Here is a 20698-nt window from a genome sequence, read left to right as displayed (position 1 = left end):
GGAGTCCAGCAAAAGCCACTCTGCCATGATTCAGTCCTTTAATGCTGTAAGGGCACAGGTGAAGGCCAAGCCCATTCTGATGGAATGGGGGTTGGGAGCTATTGCCAGTGGCTGCAGCCTGCAGCCCTCTGTGCACATGATTGTAAGGCTCACCCCCCAACACCCACCCACCCACAAGACACTCTCCTCTCCCGAATACACGAAGGTTGGAGCCAGCCGGGTTCTCATGGCCTGCAGGGAGTGGGCCTCAGTGCTGTCCTGTTCCTCTACTCTCTTAGCGCCTTGGGCGCCCCCTGCCCTTCTTAGATTTCTTGTTCCCTGAGGGGGGACGGATGGGAAGGGGAGCAGTACTTGTTGGGGGTGGTGGTGATGGCGGTGGTAGGAGTGGAGGTAGAGACGGCTCCATGGGTTCTGCTGGGCCAGCACTGGGCCGGAACCCCTCAAAGGGAGAGAACTTGAGGGGGCTGCGGGAGAAACCAAGGCAGAGTCAGAGCCTCCCAGGCCTAGTCAGGAATACTGGCAGTAGCTCATGGATGTGAGGCTCTCTATTGATTAGGGCACACAGGGTTGTCACATTAGCAGGCCCTGTTACAGACATGCAGGGCCTGGGAGTCCCAGGGTGAGCAGCAGCTTGGCCAGAGTAGTGCAAAGACACTGGTCTATTCTAGAGAGCCCCGTCCCAGCCATATGGTTGCCCTGTTCCTGGGTACCTGATGGGGGTCCGGGGACTGCTATTAAGGCGCCTGGGGGAACGTAGCTTGGGCTGGAAGGAGAAGCCCTCCTTGATGCTGTCCAGGACAGAGGGTGCCACGTACGTGAAACCCTGTGGGGAAAGGCCAGGCAGGTGATGCTTGGCATCTCTGGTCCCTAGCTACAATCCTTGTCCTGGTCCCCATAACTCCCAGGCCCTCACCAGGAAGGCTTGGTTGGCACTCTCACTGAGGGCTGTGTCATCTGGACTATCCACAGGTGTCTGTCGCGTGAAGCGTGTATCAAACTGGCTCACATCCTCTTCCGACTGCTGTAGGAAGATCCATGTGGGAAATTAAAGGGATCCAAAGTGGGGGGACCTCTACCTGCCATGGGGCCAAAAGGATCCCCAGATACTCACCAGACTAGGCCTGAAGGGAGGGTCCACACGGCGGGCCAAGAGGTCATCCCAATTGATGTGCCGGAAGAAGGGATGCCTCTGAGGGTAGAGGGTGCTTGGGGACATGTCAAGCATTTACCTGCCTAGCTCCCTGCTATAGTCCACCTCATCCCCTGGCCCAGTTCCTTCTGACAATACCAGACTCACCTGTACCTCAGCAGCATCTCCTGGGCCACCCCCAATTCGCTGAACGGGATTCCGCTTCAGAAACTGCAGAAGGGAATAGGTGAGGGTAGGGAGCAACTGATGTGTGCCCAGCCTCCAGAATGGAGCAAGGCAAGCAGAGACAGGGTGTAAGGTCTGGATCATGGCCTCTGACCACTGAACACCCCAGTGCTTCCAGAGCTGGGTCAACAGTGGCCTCTTCATGAAAGCTTGGCTAAGCTCCCACTTACTGCCATCTCCTTAGGAGGCTTAGGATCTGTATGCCACTCACCTCCCCTTGGCAGGTTGGTGCTGGAACAGGCCTAGCTCACAAAGCACCCTGCTGATAAAGACACAGACCCAGTACTGCTCAGGGGCAGTGGTCAGGCTAAGAGTCCAGGCCTGAACTAAGGGTTTCGAACCCTAAAGCTAGTGTTCCTGCATTCCCAGAGACAAACTGCACAGGTAGGGGTGGGGCCAGGGCTTAGGGGAAGAGATGGGAACCAGTCCCTGGACAGGAAGGAGCCTCACCTTTTTGGCAAGGTCCCGGGCATCTGGGGTGAGGTAGGGGGGCAGCACCAGCTTCCCTTTCATGATTTTATCCATAGTTTTCTTCCGGTTCTCTGCAGTGAAGGGCGGCTGGAGGAGGCAAAAGGTGAGGACAGCCTAGGGGTCCTCCCACCCAGTCCTGGCCCAGCCTGGAAGGGATCTCCCTAATGCCCACCCTCCTCCCAAAGAGGCTGGACTTGCCGATCCAGTGAGCATGTCGTACATCAGGGCCCCCAGGCTCCACCAGTCCACCGCCCGGTTGTGGCCACTGCGCAGCAGAATCTCTGGGGCCCTGGGAAGCAGGTGGAGCTGTCGGTAAGAGTAGCCCTCTCTGGTCATTCTCCTAGACCCTGGGCCGGCCAGGTGCTACGTACATGTATTCAATGGTGCCGCAGAAGGTGTGGGTGATAGCACCCTCGTGAATGGACTCTTTGCAGAGTCCAAAGTCTGTCAGCTTGATGTGGCCTGAGAAAGAACGTTGAAAGGGATGACACAGGGTGACATATGGCCCAGGCCTATTTGTGGGCACCTTAGCCCTGCCCTGCAGACCCTGGCAAGATAAGGGGTGTGTGCCTGCACATGCATATAACACGCTCACCCTGGCTGTTAAGCATGATGTTCTCAGGCTTGAGATCCCGGTAGATGATGCCCTGGGAATGGAGATGGCCCAGGGCCAGTGTGATCTCGGCCAGGTAGAAGCTGCAAAGGCAGGAGAAGGTAAAGACACAGCAAAGGTGGGCTGAAGGCAAGGACAGGCACCCCCAGGGACCCACCAGGCTGTGTCTTCCAGGAAGATGCCTTCTCGCTCAAGATGTGTGAAGAGCTCACCACCTGTGTGTGACACAAACACATTACCAGCTGTGCACTCAGGCCCAGCCCCAAAGCTGTCTGAGTGTCAGTTTCTTCTAGAGAAAAATGGGACTTGGAGGTCCCACCCTACCTGCCTCCCAGAGCTGCCGTGGGGACTCAATTCAATCAGCAAACATCTACCGCCGCCTACTCATTCGGTGCCTGGCCCTGTGCTGGGAGAAGCTGGGGCGGAGGGGAGGGGGCCCAGCCATTGCCCTCAGGACACTCAGTCTGATGGGAAGACAGACACGCGCACACTGCTCTAGGATGCCAGGCACAGGTGACAGCTCTGAGAACTCCACAGAGCCTTGTGGTAGAGGGCAGAGGAAGCTAATCTCAACACAGCAATGGAACCAGGGCAGTGAAAGTACAGCGCAAAGGGATGCTGAACACGCAGGAGACGCTTGTAGGGCTCAGCTGGTATTGGGGAGACTGGGAGAAAGAACAGGCCGCAGTCATCCTTGGTGAGCAGTACCGTGACCAAAAAGGTCACAGCTTTGTTTGGGTGGTTGGAGATGCATGTTCTAGGAAGATGACCTTTGCAGTCAGTGGAGGAGATAAGATGGGCGTGGTGGCGCACACCTGTAATCCCAGCTCTCAGAGGCAGAGGCAGGTGGATCTCTGTGAGTCCCAGGCCAGCCTGGTCTACAAAGCAAGTCCAGGACAGCCAAGGCTACACAGAGAAACGGTCTCAAAAAACAAAACAAAAACAAAAACAAAAAACAAAAAACAAAAAAAAAAGAAAGAAAGAAAGAAAAGAAAAGAGAGAGAGAGAGGAAAAAAAGAACGCAGGTGAGCTAGACCCTCAAAGCTAGTTTAGAATGGACCTGTCAGACATTGTGGCACATGCCTTTAATCCCAGACAGGGATGTGGAGTAGCTGAGTTCTGTGTGGCGAGTTGCAATCCAGCCAATGTTATGCCATATAGTGAGACCTTGTTTCAAAAAGACAAAACAGCCGGGTGGTGGTGGTGCACACCTTTAATCCCAGCATTCAGCATGCAGAAGCAGGCCAATCTCTGTGAGTTCAAGGCCAGCCTGGTCTAGTGACTTCCAGGCAAGCCAGAGCTACACTAAGCAGATCCTGTCTCAAAAACAAGACAAAACAAAACAAAACACAAAAACAGCCGGGTGTGGTGGCACATGCCTTTAATCCCAGCACTCGGGAGGCAGAGGCAGGCTGATCTCTGTGTGTTCAAGGCCAGCCTGGTCTACAAAGCCAAAGCAAGCCCAGGACAGCCAAGGCTACACAGAGAAACCTTGTCTGGAAAAACCAAAGGGGGGGAAAAAAAACCAAAAATACCAAACAAAACTAAAGAACACAAAACAAAACCAAAAGAAGCCAATAAGAACAAATAAACTTTATATAAACTGTAACCCCCATGAGACTTTTAAGATGAAGGGTGCTGGATGAGGACCTGACTGGGTGCCTGGCACACAGGGGACAGGCAAGAAAGGCACCAAAAATGGATGAAATTCCCTCTGGACATCTATATAAACTCCCACTAGCCCCACCCAGCCCACAGACACTAGGCACTGGATGGATGTTTGCTGAATGAATGAACAAATGAAGAGACAGACAGATGGACACATGACCAGACATGGTACGTAAGCCTCCTAGCCATCCTCCACGGCCATCTCTCTGTGTTTCCTGTGTTCTGGCCCACTGCCACCCACTGTTCAGCCCACACACTTACCACTGAGGCACTCCAGGATGAGGTAGAGTTTGCCACCTGTCTGGAAAGCATAGGCCAGCTCCACAATGAAGGGATGCTTCACAGATTCTAGAATGTTCCGCTCAGCCCGGGTATGAGCTGTGTCCTTGGCGTTGCGTACAATCTTGGCCTGAAGATGCAGGACTGGCTTAGAAGGTGGGGTACCCAGAGTGCTTCCCTTCTGGTCTTTTGGCTGTGTCTCACAGAAGGTTCAACCTCAGTATTCAACCAGACAAAGGAGGAGCCAGTGTTCTGGTACAAGGGAAGTCATGACTTTTTTTGTTTGCTTTTCGAGTCAGGGTTTCTCTGTATAACAACCCTGGCTGTCCTAGACTCACTTTGTAGACCAGGCTAGCCTTGAACTCACAGAGATCCACCTGCCTCTGCCTCCCAGAGTGCTGGGATTAAAGGTGTGACCACACCTGTTGAGGTCACAACTCTTGCTTCAAATAACTACTGAACACAGCTTGGTCATCTAAGTGTCTAGACTCTAGGTCTGCAGAGACCACGGACATGCACTGACATCGTGATCATCCCACTCGTCACCAACCCACAGAACCGGGTGGGGCTCTATCCCGATGAGCCTCTTTTCTCAAGGCTTCTCCAGTCTGCCCTCCACAAGATCTGACCAGGACAAAGATGAGTGGAAGAGTGGGGACAAGACTCAGAAGTTAAGCCAGGCGTGGTGGCGTACGCCTTTAATCCCAGCACTCGGGCAGATCGCTGTGAGTTCGAGGCCAGCCTGGTCTAAAGAGCAAGTCCAGGACAGCCAAGGCTACACAGAGAAACCCTGTCTAAAAAAAAAAAAAAAAAAGACTCAGAAGTTAAAAGTGCACGACGAAGATCTAAATTCAAATCCCCAGTACGCATATAAAAAGCCAAGGATGGCGGGGCGGCAGCGGCGGTACACACCTTTAATCCCCTGGCTAGTCCTGATAACCAAAAACTTGGCCATATGTGCCCTAGCAAGCAAGTTGCTCCCAATTAAGAGTTACCACAAAATAGTATATATGTCGATAGATACTAAGCCAGCAAGTGCCAGGACAGAGACTGTCTCCGCCACTGTTTCCAGCTGACTTTCCAAAACCTAGCACAGGTTGCTGGGGACGGTAGCTACTCAGCATTTGCTGGCTGAGCAAATGACTCACCTTTCTCAACACTTTCATGGCATATATTTTGCCCAAGTTGGTGCCTTGTACTTTCCTCACCTGGAACACCTGTAGGGCAGGGGAGACAGGATCAGCTTCCCTCACCACATCCCATTTGCAAGGAGCCCCACCCTAAAGCTCCAGCACTGGGACCAAAAGGCCTAAGCTCAGCTCAAGGGTGGAACAGTAAAGATCTCTTATCAGATTGTGGAAGGACCCGCCTTCCCTCCCGCACGTTCCTATCTCTCAATCCCATCAGATGGATACTACGTAGCTTTACAAGTCTGCTGGGTGTGAAGGATGGTATGCTGCCCCAGGATACAGCTGAGGTCACCACGAAGGAAAGGGTGCTAGTACCTTGCCATAGCCCCCCTTGCCCAGCACACGCAGTAGCTCAAAGCAGTGGGGCCCGATGCGCTCAGGGCCCAGGTTCACGCTGCTCTCTGTCAGCTCCACCTCCTCATAGTGTCCCACCGTCCTAAAGACACGATAAGTTAATGAGGGCAAGGCTCTAGCGCACCCAAGTCCCATCCCTTACTCCATGCCCCCATCCCTCAGCAAGACTCTCACTCACTCCAGGCCAGCAGCCCTCAACTCGCCAAGGGGACACACGTCCTGTGGGAAACCAAGGGGTAAGAACCATGGGAGGTGCCAGAATATCTCCTCCCGACCCAGGCTGAACTGCTTGGCTCAGGGGAGAGGACCAAGGATGGGAGACAAGCAGGGATAGGCAAAGGTTGGGGAGGAGAGACCAAGGTTATACAGGGTTAGCTCGGGCGCAGGGGCTGGGGCTGGGGCTGGATCTGAGACGGATTCGGGTTTGTAGGGGTCAGAGACCACACAGCGTAGGGAGCGCCGCGGCTTTGGTTAACCAGCTGGGGCTCCTGGGTGCAGTCGTGCCCGGCAGGAAACACTCACCGCAGGGCTGAAGTCCGGTTCACCCTCGCCCTCGCTGCCTTCTTCGGTCTCCAAATCTAAATCAAACACAGCCGCCATGGCCCCACCGGCCCCAGGGGCCCCTTGGCCCGGACCTGGCGGAGTTCTGACTGACAGTCCCAGGCTTGGGATCTACGTTATCTCTCCGCGACCCAAGCCGCGCACGCTGTTGACGCAAAATAGCTTCACCCACTCTCCTGCAAGTCCTTTAGTCCAGAGGGGAGAAAAAAAGATGGCGCCTGCCGCAAAGCCTCTCGGGAGTCGTAGTTCCAGCGATCTGGACCGCCAATCCAGCAGCCTTCTGAACTGGCTTTACTAGATCATCGTCCTAGTGGGGCTCTCCTGGGTCCGTACCCGACACGAGCAGCACAGAGGCTCTCATTTTGGTTCTGGGGAAAGTTTAAGATTGAATGGGCAGAACCACAGGTGCATGCGGGTTTGAGTTTTTAAAAACCCTCATTCGTTCTTGGAACTGTAAGGTGCCAGGAAAGTCAAGTCCATTGAATTATATTAGGGAACAGTGGGCTGTATCAGGGACACTCCCCACAACCTCCCTGAAGATGCTGCAGGTCTGACGTTTGCTGGCTGGATGTATGCTTGGGCTTTGTCACCAGGCTCCTGTTCTGAAGGGCTCAACAAACATGGGCTTTTGCTAACCTAAGCATACTGAGTGTTCCTGCTCCCTAGTTCAGAATAGGCACTTTAATAGAATATGGTTGAAAAGATAAGAGCTGGTGAGATGTGAGATGGTTCAGGGGGTAAAATCCTTTGCTACACAAGCCAGGCTGCCTTGATTCTATCCCAGACTAAGCCTGTGCATTTTGATTGGAGTCTGGCTAGATAGCCTTTCCACTGCACAGGGGAGGCCCACTGGGATACAGGGTGTTAACTCAGATGAGCAGAATTTAGGATTTACTGCCTGAATGTGACTTAGAATTGTAATTCAAGCAAAAAGACATCCTCAAACTTAGGCCTACCCGTAGGTATAAAGTAGGGCTGTGCCAAAGATAAGGCCTGAGATCCAGCCAATAGGGTGGGTTTTCCACCCCTCCCTCCCACTTCCCAGCTCCACACCTACTGAAGCTGGATGGAGTCACTGTCTGAAAACAAACCTATCCCAGAGTCCAGAGGCTTCACTAGTTTACAAGCCTTTATTTGGGTAAGCGTGGTTGGGGAGCTGTCCGCGTTCCTGTGCTGGGCAGAGGCATAGATTCTCAGTGTAGCTTCCCAGAGTGAGGAAAAGGGGGTGGACAGAAGTCCTGGGGCCAGGCTAGTTAGATACGCCAGAGGCCAAAGCAACGAAGCTGGTAGAGAGCATGTGGTACATGGGAGAGAGATGTCCAGGAGTCTGAGTGCTGCTTATGGATGAAGGTAGAAAGTAGAGAGGCCCTGGAAGCTGACAGGAAAGGCTGGTCTTTGCATCGTGTCAGCATCCACTGTGACAGGACCTTGGAAGCACTCGTTTTCCTTCTCTGAGCCTGCTTCCTCATTGTAGTGTGGAGGCACCAGTGTCCCCCTGGAGGGGAGAAGGGAGGTGATTGCAGACCTCTGCTTTTACTGCTCAGGCCGACAGATACAGTGAAGCACTGCCAGACATTTTCAGCAGGCTCTACAACTGTCCTGGATTTTGCATAAAGACAGACACTCTAATCTCAGTTTTCATGGGCTTTGTCCACGGCTGGGCGTCCAGACAGGTTCTCTCCTCCTAGAGGTGATAGGAAGAGACAGACCTGGAGGGTTGAGGGCCGGGGATGGGGGAGGGAGGGGGAGGCTGGGTTTGGACCCACTCCTCACTGTAGAGACAAAGCTGTTCTTTTTTCTTTTCAAGGCTAGAGTCCTGGGGATACCTGGGGCTAGATGGAGGCGTTCGGGAAGGCAAGAGGACCCAGCAAATTCCAGACATTTGTTTCATGGTCCTTGAATCCAGAAGCCTTTGATGTCAAGACGGTTCTGCTGCTCTGGAAGAGACCTGGGGCATGGGAGTGTGCCGAACAAGGTTTTGGGCAAAGTGACAGAGAGAGGGGCAGAGAGACAGAGCACCACGGCCCATCCCCTAGCATTTCAACCCGGTTTCTCCTTGACCTCAGTACTATTTGAAATGAGACAGGAAATGGGCAACTGGGTAGTTGGGCCTGTCAATGCCCAAGGCCTGACAGATGCCCAGCAGGCGGTGACGGGCCTCAGCAGGGCTGGCCCCAGCACAGGCCACATTGCAGTACGGCTCCTCATACTGGCCAGGTATCACAGCCTCCTCAAAGAGGTTGAGTCGCAATTGACCCTGGTCATGGAGGGCTTGCAGAGTCTCTCGACTGCCAGGGGACCTCAGGAGCTCTAGGTGCTGGGACACAAGGCACATGATGCCCACCAGGTAGCCACGGGCACGAGGGTGGGCTGGCAGGGCAGGCTGCAGGCCACAGGCTACCATGGTAGAAGCCAGCAGCAAATCCACCCCGTAGAGCTCCAGGATCCAGTCTCGAAGGTAGAAGCCTCCCATGCGAGGGTTGATCTCGATGAGCTTTGGCCCAGCCCCAGTCATCTTGAGCTCCACGTTGAAAACCCCATCCAGCAGCCCACAGCCCAGGCAGCAGCGAAAAGCTGCCTGTACCATCTGGGCCTCCTGCTCTGGTGCTAGCCCAGTGGGCATGCAGGCTGCAGTCTCTGTGAAGCCAGGCAGCCTAGTGAGGCCGTTATCAGAGACAAAAGCAGCCATCAGCCGTCCACCAAACACCACCAGGTCTACGTCATGTTCTGTGCCCTCGACAAACTCCATCAGCAGCATAGCATTGCCCCAGCCGAGCCCAATGCCTGGGTGGTCAGCTTCACCCTGCAAGTCATGGAGGATCCGGGCAAAGTGTTCATGGCACTGTGGCCCATCCTTCACCAGCTGGACGCCTACTGCTCCTGACCCAAATTCCAGTTTCATCACTCCTGGCAGGGGTACCTGGGAAATGGCTCTCTCCACATCAGCCTCGCTCTCCAATGGGCAGCAGGCCACGGCGTGGAGGGAAGTTGCAGGCCACGGTGGGCCCTGGCATCGCAACAGATGTAGTTGGGTACGGCTCTTCTGCTTTGCCAGGCACATGGCAGCTGGGGGGCTGCAGGGCAGACCCAGCTCACGGCAGAGCAGAGCAGTGAGCACCAAGCAGTCATCCCAGAAGGAGAAACAGCCGTCTAGCTGCAGGTTGCGCATGCGTACCAGCTCAGCCAGCTGCCGTGCATTCTCCTCATCCCTCCGGTGCTCAGTCACGTCAAAGTGGATGAAGGTCTGCACCAGCTGGGATGCAAAGTGGTTGGGGTCCGAGTCCACCAGGTGCAGCTGCAGAAACATAAGCAAGCAGGAAGGACAGCCATGTCAGCAGGTGCTGAGTCATGGAAGAGACAGGACGGTGTCCCACAGGGGAGACTGAGTCATAAACACCAGGTGCTCAATATATGTTTCTTGGTGATTTGAATAAAGGTGCAGGGGTGAGACCCCCTACTTCAGTCTGATTGGGAGGGGAGTCAGAAGAAAAACATTTCAGGAGGAAAGAGCAGGCTGAGTAAGAGGGGCAGGGTGCAAGAGGAGGGCAGCCGAGGGCTCACTAGGACGTGCTCACAGGCAGCTTTCCTGCGGGGCTTGGAGACCAGCCATCAGGGTCCGGGCTGGAGACAGGTGGCTTGGTTATCATTGGTTCCACATGTCCTAACACTGTAATGTGACCTGCAGGACTCCTGAGGAGCCTTGGGCCCCCAAAGCTCGTGTTTTGCTGAGGGAAACACAGACCCAAGGCAGCTACTACTCAAGGCAGAAGCAACCACAGGTGAGGGAGGGGAAGTGGCTTGTCTGTAAGGTAGCTTGGCATCAGGAATCCGCCAGTACTTCAACTGGCATACACACCATCAGATAGAAATTGTTATGCCAAGGCTGCAGGGAATTCCCCCAAGGACTGTACATCGGGGAAAAAGGGCAAGGAGGCCACTGCGATGGACGAGGGCCAACCTGAGAAAGCCTCGGCTTTCGTATCTGTTTCAGTATGAATGAGCAGGCGCGTTGCCTGGCTGCTCCAGATCCTACGAGGTGAGCCCCTCCCTCCAACAATAAACTTGATTTGAGGTCTGTAAACTGTTCATTTCACCCCTGGAGGTGATCTATGGTCCCATATGATCCTATGTGCCAAGCTGCAGGAATTCAGCTTCAAAGAACTTTTCCCCAAGGCAGAGCTGGACTCCTTGTCCAGCTGTTCAAGACCTAAGAACTACAAAGTTTGGTGGTACAGACTTGGTTTGTTTGTTTGTTTTTCTTCTTGTTTGTTTTTTGAAGCAGGGTTTCTATGTGTAGTCTTGGTTGTCCTGGACTCACTTTGTAAACCAGGCTGACCTTGAACTCACAGCTATTAGCCTGCCTCTGCCTCCTGAGTGCTGGGATTAAAGGCGTGCGCCACCACACCGGGTTTAGCAGTACATACTTATAATTCCAGCATTTGAGAGGCTGAGGTAGGAGGACTGTGTGGTGAGTCCCAAGTCTGGGCTACATAGTGAAACTGTTTCAAAACAAACAAAAAAAAAGTGTGGTCCACTCCTGTAATCCCAGCACTCCATAGGCAGAGGCGGGAGGATCTCAGAAAGGTGAAGGTCAGCCTCTTTCCTATTAAGTTTCAGAGCAGCCTAAGGTGGAAAGTAAGACCCTATCTGGCATAAATAAATAACCACCGCTGGGCGGGGTGTGGTGGCACACACCTTTAATCCCAGCACTCTGAAAAGTCAGAAGCAGGTGGATCTCTGTGAGTTCAGGGCCAGCCTGGACTACAAAGAGAGTCCGGGACACCCAGAGCTATTACACAGAGAAACCCTGTCTCGAAATAAACAAAAAACAAAAAGCAAAATAACTAAGCGCGCGCATGCTAGAGGTGGAGGTAGGAGGATGAATTCAAAGCCAGTTTGAGGACATCATGAATTATGTGAGAATCTTATCTCAAGGATCCCAAAACATTGAAGGTTGGAGAGAGATGGCTCAGCCATTAAGAGCACTTGCTGCTTTTGCAGAGGACTAGAGAATGCTTAGCATTCAAATCAGGTGACTCTGGATCTGATGACACCCTCTTCTGGACTCCTCTGACACCTGCACACACCTGTGCATATACATACTTCAGACACACACACACACAACATAAATTTTAAAAAGTAAAATAAACCCACACGCCTTTAATCCCAGCACTTGAGAGGCAGAGGCAGGCCTCTGTGAGTTTGAGGCCAGCCTGGTCTACAAAGTGAGTCTAGGACAGGCAAGGCAACACAGAGAAACCCTGACTTGGAAAGCAAAAAAAAAAAAAAAAAAAAAAAGTAAAATAAATCAGGGCTGGACAGATGGCTCAGCAGTGAAGAGCACTGCCTGCTCTCTCACAGGACTAGGTCTGATTCTCAGCACCCACATGACAGTTCACAACACCCTATAATTCCAGTTCTAAGGGATCAATGCCCGCTTCTGGCCTCTGTGGGCACCAAGCACACACATAGTACACAGACATACATGCAAGCAAAACACCCATACACATAAAATAAAATTTGAGGAAAAAAAAAAAAAGCACTTGGGAGGCAGAAGCAGGTGGATCTTTCTGAGTTCAAGGCCAGCCTGGTCTACAAAGCAAGCCCAGGACAGCCAAGGCTACACAGAGAAACCCTGTCTCAAAAAAACCAAAAAAAAAAAAAAAAAAAAAAAAGAAAGAAAGAAAAGAAAGAAAGAAAGAAAGAAAAGAAAATAGTGAAAGCTAAGGCTGTAGCTCAGTGTAAGAGAACCCGCTTGCATAATATACGCAAGGCCCTAAAATCAGTCTCTAAAATAGCAAGGAAAATAAACAGCTGAGGGTGGTGGTGCAAGCTTTAATTCCACCGTTAGGGGGGAAGAGGCAGGAGGATCTCTGGGAATTTGGGGTTAGCCTGATTTACATCGCGAATTTCAGTCAACCAGGACTATATAGTGAGACCCTTCCTCAAAAATAAATAAAATAGAGAGGTGAGCTCCACTATTGACCTGAGGTATCGCCGGCCTTTTTCCAGCCTCTCTCTTCCACCTCCCTGCCCCCCCCCGCCCCCCCCCCCGTCTTTGCACCCTCGGAGGGGCCACTCTCACAACAGTCGGTCCCTCCTCTCGCTAGGAGGCCCCGCCCCCAGGGAGCCCCAACCGGCGCCTGAAGGGCTAGCCCCGCCCCCTCCGGAACCCACTCCTACCAATTAGGAGGCGACCTGGGGGCCGCGCCCCGCCCACCTTCAGCCCGTAGTCGCGCGCCGCCTCCCACACGAACTTCTTGCTGACGCCGCCGGCGCCGATCACCAGCAGCTGCTTGCCATCCATGAGGCGGCGCCCCGAGCGCCGGAGCATGGTCTCCACCAGCGGCGCAGCCGCCGCCTCCTCAGCTGGGCGTTCCAGGCGCGGTGCGGCCCAGAGCCCCTCAAGCGCGCCGCACGCCTCAAGGCACAGGCCACTGTTCAGCTTGAGGACCACGGGGGTCAGCGTGCGGCCGGCCACTGTGAGGACGAAGTCTACGCCTGGGCCGGGCGAGGATGCGCAGATTGAGCCATCTCCCAACCCGGTCCCCACGCCGCCCAGGCCGCGCCGAGCCTCACGTGCTCACCGAGGAAGTCGGTGTGCACTTGACGCCCACCACGCTGCTCCACACTTAATCCGGCCTCCAGGGTCAGCACTGCGGCCAGCGCGGCTTCTGCTGCTTCTTTGATGCGCTGCCCCAGAAGTGCCACCTGCGTCTCCTCTTCCAGGCCGCACTGGGCCAGCGCCACCCTCAGTGTCCTCGGCAGGGTGCAGTGGTGCCGTATGGGTCGATCCCCACGACCCACACCGCACACCACCTAACCACAGTGCAGTTCAGAAGAGTTCATCTTTCTCTGGACCCCTTCTGAGACGACTGTGCGTCTTCCCTACCTTTCCCGTGCTCCAAGAACCCTCTTCTCCCATTAAGACTTTGTAAATCACTCTCAGCTTCACTTGCCATCTGGTCCCCAGATCCCTCGGGGGTTTTGCTGGCTTCCAGGCCCATATAGAGGATTCCAGGCGTGCTTGCTCCTACCTGCTAGAGCCACCCTGGTTTTTCCTAGCCTTAGTATGTCTCTTGGAAGACCTCATCGTTTCCCCTGGAGGTCCCCCAAGCCTTCCTGGGTTCCCCGGCTTGGAGCCCTTCCTATGGGACTGACCCTAAGTTAGTTTATTCTATGAGTTTAAACGTTTTGGAAAAGGAATCAGACCCCTAGGTCCTGGAACAGGGGTTGAGCACAAGGGCCCTGAGCTTCTGATATAGGAAGGTTAAGAACGGTTGAAGATGAAGAAAAAAGTGTCAACCCCAGGAGTCCCCTCAGAAGTAACCAGAATATATGCCCACCCCTGTCGGCCAGGTCCTATCCTCTCTGCACCAGGCCCTCATCAGAGCAGTGGGGTTAGGCAGAGCTGGGGTGGACAGGACCATGTCCTAGACCTGAGCCGTTCTCACCTTACTCAGTAGGGGCCTATCACCCTGAATCCGACACACCACTGCACAGATGCGCACAGCCAGCTCAGGGCCAGGTGCAGGACTGCCTGGGGGGGAACACGGAGAAGTCTAAGCCAGGAAGAGATCTAGGAGGTCAGTGTCTGCTCTTGATTCCTGGCTAGCACAGGCAAGGACCTGGTGAGGGCAGCCGGGCAGGTGGGCACATGGCCTCCACAAGGACACTCTCCTCCGCTTCCAGCCTCTCCAGCAGGGCCAGCACTGTGTTCACCACTGCGGATGGCTCCACCCGCAGGTGCAGATGCAGTGCCTTCTGTCCCCGCCAGCGCCAGCCACTGAGCCTCACGGCAACCTATAGCAGAAAAGGGCGGGAACCCCCCTTATCACCACCTCATGTGCCCGAGGTGACAGAAAGTAAACTGAGGTAGGAAGGCGCCAGGGCACTGCTATGGAGAAATGGGACAGTGGCCGAGCTAAGAATTTGGGATTATTTCCCAGCAAGACACGGGTTCCTTCCTGCCGGTACCTACAAGACCTCAGTGCAGACAGGGACCTGTTGTTACCTGTGAAGCATCACCCAAGGCCTTGGCGTGCACAAAGGCCTCTACTTCCTCTTTCACCAGTGTTTCCTGGCCCTCCTTCCCACTCAGCTCCACCAGCCGTAGTCCAGGGCTGGCATCTCCTCCCCGAAGCAGCCCCGGAGGCCTATAAGTGAAAGCCAGAGTAGCTGGCACGGCCACACCACTCTGCTCGGACAGCAACCACCTCATCAGCAGCCGGTTCTCCAGTAGTCGTGCCAACTCGGCTGACGCTCCTGTGGGGCAAGTGAGGTTCCGAGCCAGCTCTGCTGCCTCTCTGCCATGGCCAGATTCTGGCCCCAAGCCGGCCAGGAAGTAGGTAGCATGCCGAGGGGGGACAAACTCATCCAGGAATGTCAGGCCCCCAGGATAGAAGCTCACGGCCTTGGAGACCAACAGGGCTGCCTCACCCTCTTGGCCTGGAGTTGCCACCTTCATCAGCCAGGCAGGGGACAGGCAAAGGAGCATGTTTCCTGTGGGCAAAGGGAGGAAGAGGGCTGGCCAGGGAATGCTTACTGGTGCCAACACCCGCCACCTCCAGCCCCGGCTTCTGTGTCATGGGGGCCAGTGACTCTCAGAACCCACCCCTACTCAGAGCATGGCAGCTGGTCCTGTGGAATGCAGGCAATTGCCAGAGTTGGTGGGTATTTTTGGGATGTGGCTGGGCAAGGGCGGGGCTGCCTTTTCTGTAGGAGAGGGTGGGGAACTTGGACACACACTCACCAGGGCTCTGGGCACCCCCCTCCAGCAACAGAGATAGAAAGGTGCTGGGGGAGCCCAGAATGCACAAGGTCACCTCTGCCCCACGGCATCCTGGGGGAAGAGAACATCACCATGTTCACCAAGGCTCCTCTCCTTGCTAACCTTCTGCCCACTTTCCCAGTTCCTCCACACTCCCACCCTCACCCTTGGGCCTCCCAGGTCCTCCTTAGGGGTCAAATAGAAGGTAGAGGACAGAAGGGAGCTGACTGTGGAGGGGGAGGTGGCCGACATCCTGCCTTGAGACTGGCTCGGTTTGATCTGCACCTGATCCAGAAGGCGCTGGAGGAAAAGTCTAACCTGAGTTTGGATTTTGCACGTGACCTCAGATGGGCCACTGTTTCACTAAGCCTCAGTTTTCCAGTCTGTGTGATGGGAGCAAGTCTGTGCTTCTCATGAATTCTAGCTGCAGATCATTTGGTCCACACACAATTATTCATGACCCACCTGATCTACGAAACAAGGAGGCATCTTGGGATCGCAACTGCTCAGCTGCATCCACAGCGTCTCCTAAGACATCGCTCTAGAAGTTTCAGCTCCACAGAATATGCAAATGATATCATGGATTCCCAGGGAGCAGCATGGGTGGGGTGGGACATGGTGGGGAGCCCTGACCTGATGTCCTTGAAGACAATACCAGCCCACACCCTAGGCCTTTAGACAGAACCAGAGCCTATGGGAGGAGCCAGCCTGCTGGGCAGACAGGGGAAAACAACAACTAAACCAAAGGTCCCTCCCTGTCTTTAGGGGCCCCCTTTGTGGAGCCCTGAGGCACCTGTACGAGGTGCCTGGCTTCGATCCTGGGTCTCAGGAAGGCCAGCTTGCTGCAGACAGCTCTGAAGGAGGCCGTAGTAGTACACAGTCCAGGCCCGAGCCTCAGCCTCTTCCGGGGAGCCCTTGCTGTCCAGGCTAACATCCTGGCGCCAGGGCCCAGGGAAGCCACCTGTAGGTGGCAGGCCAGAACCTTCTTTCCACGGTCCTTCCTTTCCATCCAGGTCCTTGGAGCCCAGGGGACAGTCCCACTCGGTACTCATTGGATCCAGGCAGAGCTGAGCAGGGGGCACAAACAGTTCATCTTTGGGCAGGATTGCCAAGGGAGTATCTTAAGCCACTCAATGGCTTAAGCCCACCTCCCGGTCTTCCCACCTGAGTCAAATGCAAATGACCAGAAGAGGAAGGCGATGTGGCAGGGTATAGTACACTGACAAGTGTTGTGTCCAGGGCCAGGGAAGGGGAAGGGACATCCTCTTGATTGTATTGCTGACCCCTGTCACATCTAGGTTCTGTCCTAGCTTGGATCACAGGAGGCTGCCTTTGTTGTTTTCATCACTGCAATCTGAGCTGCCACACAGTGCCAACACACAGCAACTGCTCCACAGATGTCTACTGACTGAAATAATTCAACCCTGTTCTCGCCAGGACTCAGTGATTCATCTACCATCATGGCTTTGCTGTTACCTAGTATGTGAATTTATTGCCTCCTCACCGCTCCGGAGCGGCACCTTTTAGCGAGGGCTGGGCATGCTTTTTATTTGTATTTTCTGAGGCAGTGTTTCATGGAGTTCAGGTTGGCCTCAAACTTCTATGTATTGGAGAATGACCTTGAACTTCTGACAACCTGTCTCTACCTCCTGTGTGCTGGGATTACAGGCGTGGTCCACATGGCACCTTTTACGTGTGTGCTGGGATGGAACTCACCCTGGTGTCTACCAACCGCCTAGCAACCTCAGCCCCTCCTTTGGTTCCTTTATCTTCTTTTTTCATTTTCCTTTTCTTTTTTTGAGACAGGCTTCTTCTCCTTAGACCAGGCTGGCCTCCGACTCAAGGCACTCCACCCTTCCAAGCAGTGAGCTAGCTAAAAGGTGTGCCCCACATCTGTCTGGTCTCATAGGGAGCTAGGGATTGAACCCAGGGCCCACTACATGTTAGGCAAGGATTCCTCTAAACAAATTACATCCTCAGCCCTGTTTGTTTGTTTGTTTGTTTTGCTATATGGCACAGGCTGGTCTTGAACTGGCAATCTTTTTGCTTCTGTCTCCTGAATGCTGAGATTAAAAGCATGTACCCCCCTAGCTCAACATCTCTACGGGTATATGGAGTCCTTTTTGTTGTTATTGTGTTTTGTTTTCTCGAGACACGGTTTTTCCTGTGTAACAGCCCTGGCTGTCCTGGAACTCATTCTGAATATCAGGCTGGCCTCAAACTCACAGAGATCCGCCTGCCTCTGTCTCCTGAGTGCTGGGATTACAGGCGTGCGCCGCCACCACCACCCGGCTTGGTGTAAGGAGTCTTGGCACTGTTTTCCTTGCAGGAAGTCTCACACACCTGTCCCTTCTCTGGGGCCGGGAGCCTCAGGGTAACAGATATGAGGACATGACTCCTTGCAGTGCCTTGGCCAGTACAAGCCTAGCAGCTGGGCCTGTCTTCAAGAGCCAGGTGGAGGCAACTTGGGCAGATTGTTAACTCTCTCTGGCTTGGTGGCTGCCCAGTGCCTACCTTGTCCCTACCCCATGGCTTCTGAAGAGGTATGTCTGGCCTGGGGGAAATCATCTGTTGGCTCAGAAACTAATATAGCTCAGGGCATCTCAGGACACCAGGGCTGAATTATTTGTGTCCTTTCCTGGGAAAGTACTCTGATGTCACAGAGCATAGGCTCCTCACTGTGTCCCCAAACCCAAACCAGTGCTGAGCTCATACATAGGTGGGACTAGACAGGTGCTGTTGGAATGAGGAACTGTCATTGGACTGACAGCACCCACCTTCTGGGGGTAATGTGACACAGGTGGGTGCCCACTACACTGGGTAGACATGGTTATGGGGTGTGTACTGACAGCCCTCAGGACTAGGTGTCTAGGTACCAGTCCTTGCCCTCCCTCTATCCAGGGACTTGGGCTTTTGTGAGAAGGGGACCACAAGAGACTCACCATTTTGGAGGTGAAGAGGCTGAGAGACTAGGGGACAGAGAGACAAAGCAGGGATCAGGGCAGTCTGGTCCCTATCTGACCTTTCAACCCTTAAGACTTCAAGGAGCCCAAACACCCTCTGTCTATCCCTGCCCCACTCCCACCGTCAAGGAAAAAGAGAGACGTCTGCTTTACAGATCCCAAGAGCTATGCAGCTCTGAGTTCTCCAAGCCCCAGTTACTCCAGCTATGCTGGGAACCTGGGTGTTGGCTCAGTCCCTGCAGTTATGGTAGGGGGCGCCCAGAGTCCCAGTGAATGTAAGGTTAGTGTCGAGCTCTACGGGCTCTCGGGGTCCCCAACCCGTATTCCCACTCATCCCCGCCCCACTGGATTCCCTTGAGTAGGGCAGGATCCGGGGTACCTGCTAGTGGCAGCCACTGGACCAGGCTGGGCGGGCAGGCGGATGGGCAAAGAACAAGAGAGTGCTGCAGTAGTGGTAGCAACACAACACACTGTTGTCCTTATATAGCGAGCCTGGCGATGCCCGGGGCGGGGCACTCCAGACTCATGCCAGGGCCCCGCCCCCCCTTTTCCTTAATGGCTCCCGGTTGGCTCCACCTTCCGCAGCTCTGCCTTAGGACGAGGGACTTGTGGGCGAGAGGGTGTTGGGACCTGGTGACCTACCGAGGCGATCCACAGTACAGACACAACCCTGATCCAGAGCTGAGGAGTATCCAGACGCAGACAGATATACAGTGAGACCCACAGGGAAAGGAGAGGGGAAACACCGTGAACTGGGAGGAGAGACAGGGAAGGGAGAGTTGAGCCCAGGAGTCCTGCACAGGCTGCAATGATCCACCTGCTCCTTATTTGGAGCAGAACTCCCAGTCCTGCTAGCCAGGCAGCTGTTAGTTCTAGTCAGGACCCCTGGCCACAGGGCACACTCTCTCAGTGCCCCCTGAGCCATGGCCTCTGCCAATTAGGTAGCAGGAGGACAGCCCATTAAGATGCTGGTGTGAAGCTATGGCAAAGCCAACATCCAGGAATAGGGCTTCCAGAAGCCCACATACCTGATCCATGTACATGCAATTACACCCACACTCTCCCTGAGACCCACACAATCATATCTGGAGGTGCACACGGTCAGCCTCTCCCATCTTGGCTCTGGGCTGCAGGACCTGGACAGCTAACCTTTTAGTACTGAAACTCAGTTTCCTTCTGTCCTCAACCATAGAGTCTGGCTCCATGTGGCATCTACCTTATACCAAATGCTCTGACCCTCCTTCCTCCTGTTTTGCTCCCCAGGGCCTCCATTGTGCTCAAGAACATCCTGGGCAGTGAGGAAGTCCTTAAGGGGCCAGCAGCACTCCTTGGGGGCAGAGCTAGCAGCTCTTGTAGTTCCTTGCAAAGTACACACATAGCAGTGTGTGAGGACCACCTCTGTCCCCACCACTCAGAAGAGAAGGTGACTTATCCAGCATCCTCTAGTCCCCCACATCCTCCCTTTGGAATTTCTAGCGCTGCTGTGGGCTCCCCTGCTCCAGGTCCACGTGGTCCCTGTCACCACCATGATTCCTACAGTGAGGGGCAGCCATCCCAGGAGCCCCACGTCCTTGCTCCAAGTACGGCCTGAGCTCCAGAGGGGTCCTACTGTGCGGACAAGGTGGAGTACAGATGGGATATGCAGCCGCTGGACAGCCAACTTCTCGCTTTCAAACGGGGATCTTTGCGCAATCTTTTGTTTGTTTGTTTGTTTGTTTGTTTGAGACAGGGTTCTTTTGTGATGCCCTAGCCGTCCTGGACTCACTGGCCTCGAACTCACAGCGATCCACCTGCCTCTGCCTCCTGAGTGCTGGAATTAAAGGCGTGCCCAGCCCACTGTGCACTCTTTACAGGTAAGGCTGCGTGTAGGGGGCTCTCGATACTAGGTGAGCTTCTTTCTTTTCTCTTTTTGTTTGAGACAGGGTTTCTCTGTGTAGCCTTGGATGTCCTGGGCTCACTTTGGTTTTTCTGTTTTTGTTTTTGTTTTTATTTTTTTTAGACAGAGTTTCTCTGTGTAATAGCACTGGCTGTCCTAGATTCACTTTGTAGACCAGGCTGGCCTCAAACTCACAGCGATCCGCCTGCCTCTGCCTCCTCAGTGCTGGGAATACAGGTATTCGCCACCACCATTTGGCAGTATTTCAATTATTTATTAACACTTGGAAAGCTGTTATGACTCTGCCTTCATGCATCGGGAAGAGAGGCTCAGAGAGGTGGTACCATCTGTCCAAGGTCAAACAGCTGGTAAAAGCCAGTTAGCTGGGATCTATCCTGTGCTCTAATTATACATGTTGCCCAGGGAACAGCATGGTGCTGTCCCATTCCGAGGCAAGCCTTGCCGGGCATCAGGCTCCTTGTGTTTGCCTAATAAGTGAACAAAGAAAAATTCTGAGATGTCTTAAATTTATTTAGAAATGGTAGAGAGGAGGAAGGAAAAAAAAAAAAACAGAAGTA

At 54.0% G+C, this 20698-nt stretch overlaps 2 protein-coding genes across 9 annotated transcripts; both read right to left on the bottom strand.

Annotated features, from left to right (window-relative positions):
• Window positions 1–24: 24 nt before the first annotated feature.
• On the bottom strand, window positions 25–6699 carry RPS6KB2 (ribosomal protein S6 kinase B2). 4 transcript variants are annotated; one of them, XM_084755480.1, is made up of 15 exons: window positions 6473–6619; window positions 6129–6169; window positions 5912–6032; window positions 5555–5623; window positions 4389–4536; window positions 2617–2674; window positions 2442–2542; window positions 2218–2308; window positions 2045–2135; window positions 1826–1933; window positions 1298–1360; window positions 1112–1189; window positions 914–1021; window positions 685–823; window positions 25–464 (listed from the first exon to the last, which is right to left on the bottom strand). In XM_084755480.1, exons 1-15 carry the CDS (start codon window positions 6548–6550, stop codon window positions 31–33), a joined length of 1728 nt encoding a protein of 575 aa, XP_084611606.1. In that variant the 5' UTR covers window positions 6551–6619; the 3' UTR covers window positions 25–30. The 4 variants fall into 4 exon arrangements, with proteins under 4 accessions (XP_084611606.1, XP_084611604.1, XP_084611603.1 ...); XM_084755478.1 differs by having other exon boundaries at window positions 149–464; window positions 711–823; window positions 914–1018; window positions 6473–6699; XM_084755477.1 differs by having other exon boundaries at window positions 149–464; window positions 711–823; window positions 6473–6698.
• Window positions 6700–7627: 928 nt separating this feature from the next.
• CARNS1 (carnosine synthase 1) lies at window positions 7628–18723 on the bottom strand. 5 transcript variants are annotated; one of them, XM_084772619.1, is made up of 10 exons: window positions 18624–18723; window positions 18224–18250; window positions 16075–16348; window positions 15264–15353; window positions 14526–15013; window positions 14140–14314; window positions 13966–14051; window positions 13099–13330; window positions 12732–13012; window positions 7628–9806 (listed from the first exon to the last, which is right to left on the bottom strand). In XM_084772619.1, the coding sequence occupies exons 2-10, from the start codon at window positions 18224–18226 to the stop codon at window positions 8580–8582; spliced, it is 2856 nt and encodes a 951-aa protein (XP_084628745.1). In that variant the 5' UTR covers window positions 18227–18250; window positions 18624–18723; the 3' UTR covers window positions 7628–8579. The 5 variants fall into 5 exon arrangements, 4 of the variants coding, with proteins under 4 accessions (XP_084628745.1, XP_084628748.1, XP_084628746.1 ...); XM_084772622.1 differs by lacking the exons at window positions 12732–13012; window positions 13099–13330; XM_084772620.1 differs by lacking the exons at window positions 16075–16348; window positions 18224–18250; window positions 18624–18723 and adding an exon at window positions 15600–16036.
• Window positions 18724–20698: the final 1975 nt, after the last annotated feature.

Source organism: Acomys minous (assembly GCF_964271855.1).
Source record: "Acomys minous genome assembly, chromosome: 2".
Lineage (NCBI taxonomy): Eukaryota > Metazoa > Chordata > Mammalia > Rodentia > Muridae > Acomys > Acomys minous.
The sequence above is the reverse complement of the archived record's forward strand: the minus strand, read 5'-3'. Positions and strand labels throughout refer to the sequence as shown.

Excerpts from the sequence above, each read along its gene's own strand:
- RPS6KB2 (XM_084755480.1), bottom strand. The coding sequence starts at position 6,550 with ATGGCGGCTGTGTTTGATTTAGATTTGGAGACCGAAGAAGGCAGCGAG. Across the intron at positions 1,934-2,044 it reads ACGACATGCTCACTGGATCG|CCGCCCTTCACTGCAGAGAA; the intron begins GCAAGTCCAGCC and ends TGCCTCCTCCAG. Across the intron at positions 1,022-1,111 it reads CTCCCTTCAGGCCTAGTCTG|CAGTCGGAAGAGGATGTGAG; the intron begins GTGAGTATCTGG and ends ATCTTCCTACAG.
- CARNS1 (XM_084772619.1), bottom strand. Across the intron at positions 15,354-16,074 it reads AAGCCAGGCACCTCGTACAG|GATGCCGTGGGGCAGAGGTG; the intron begins GTGCCTCAGGGC and ends CTCTTCCCCCAG. Across the intron at positions 14,315-14,525 it reads CCTTGGGTGATGCTTCACAG|GTTGCCGTGAGGCTCAGTGG; the intron begins GTAACAACAGGT and ends TTTCTGCTATAG.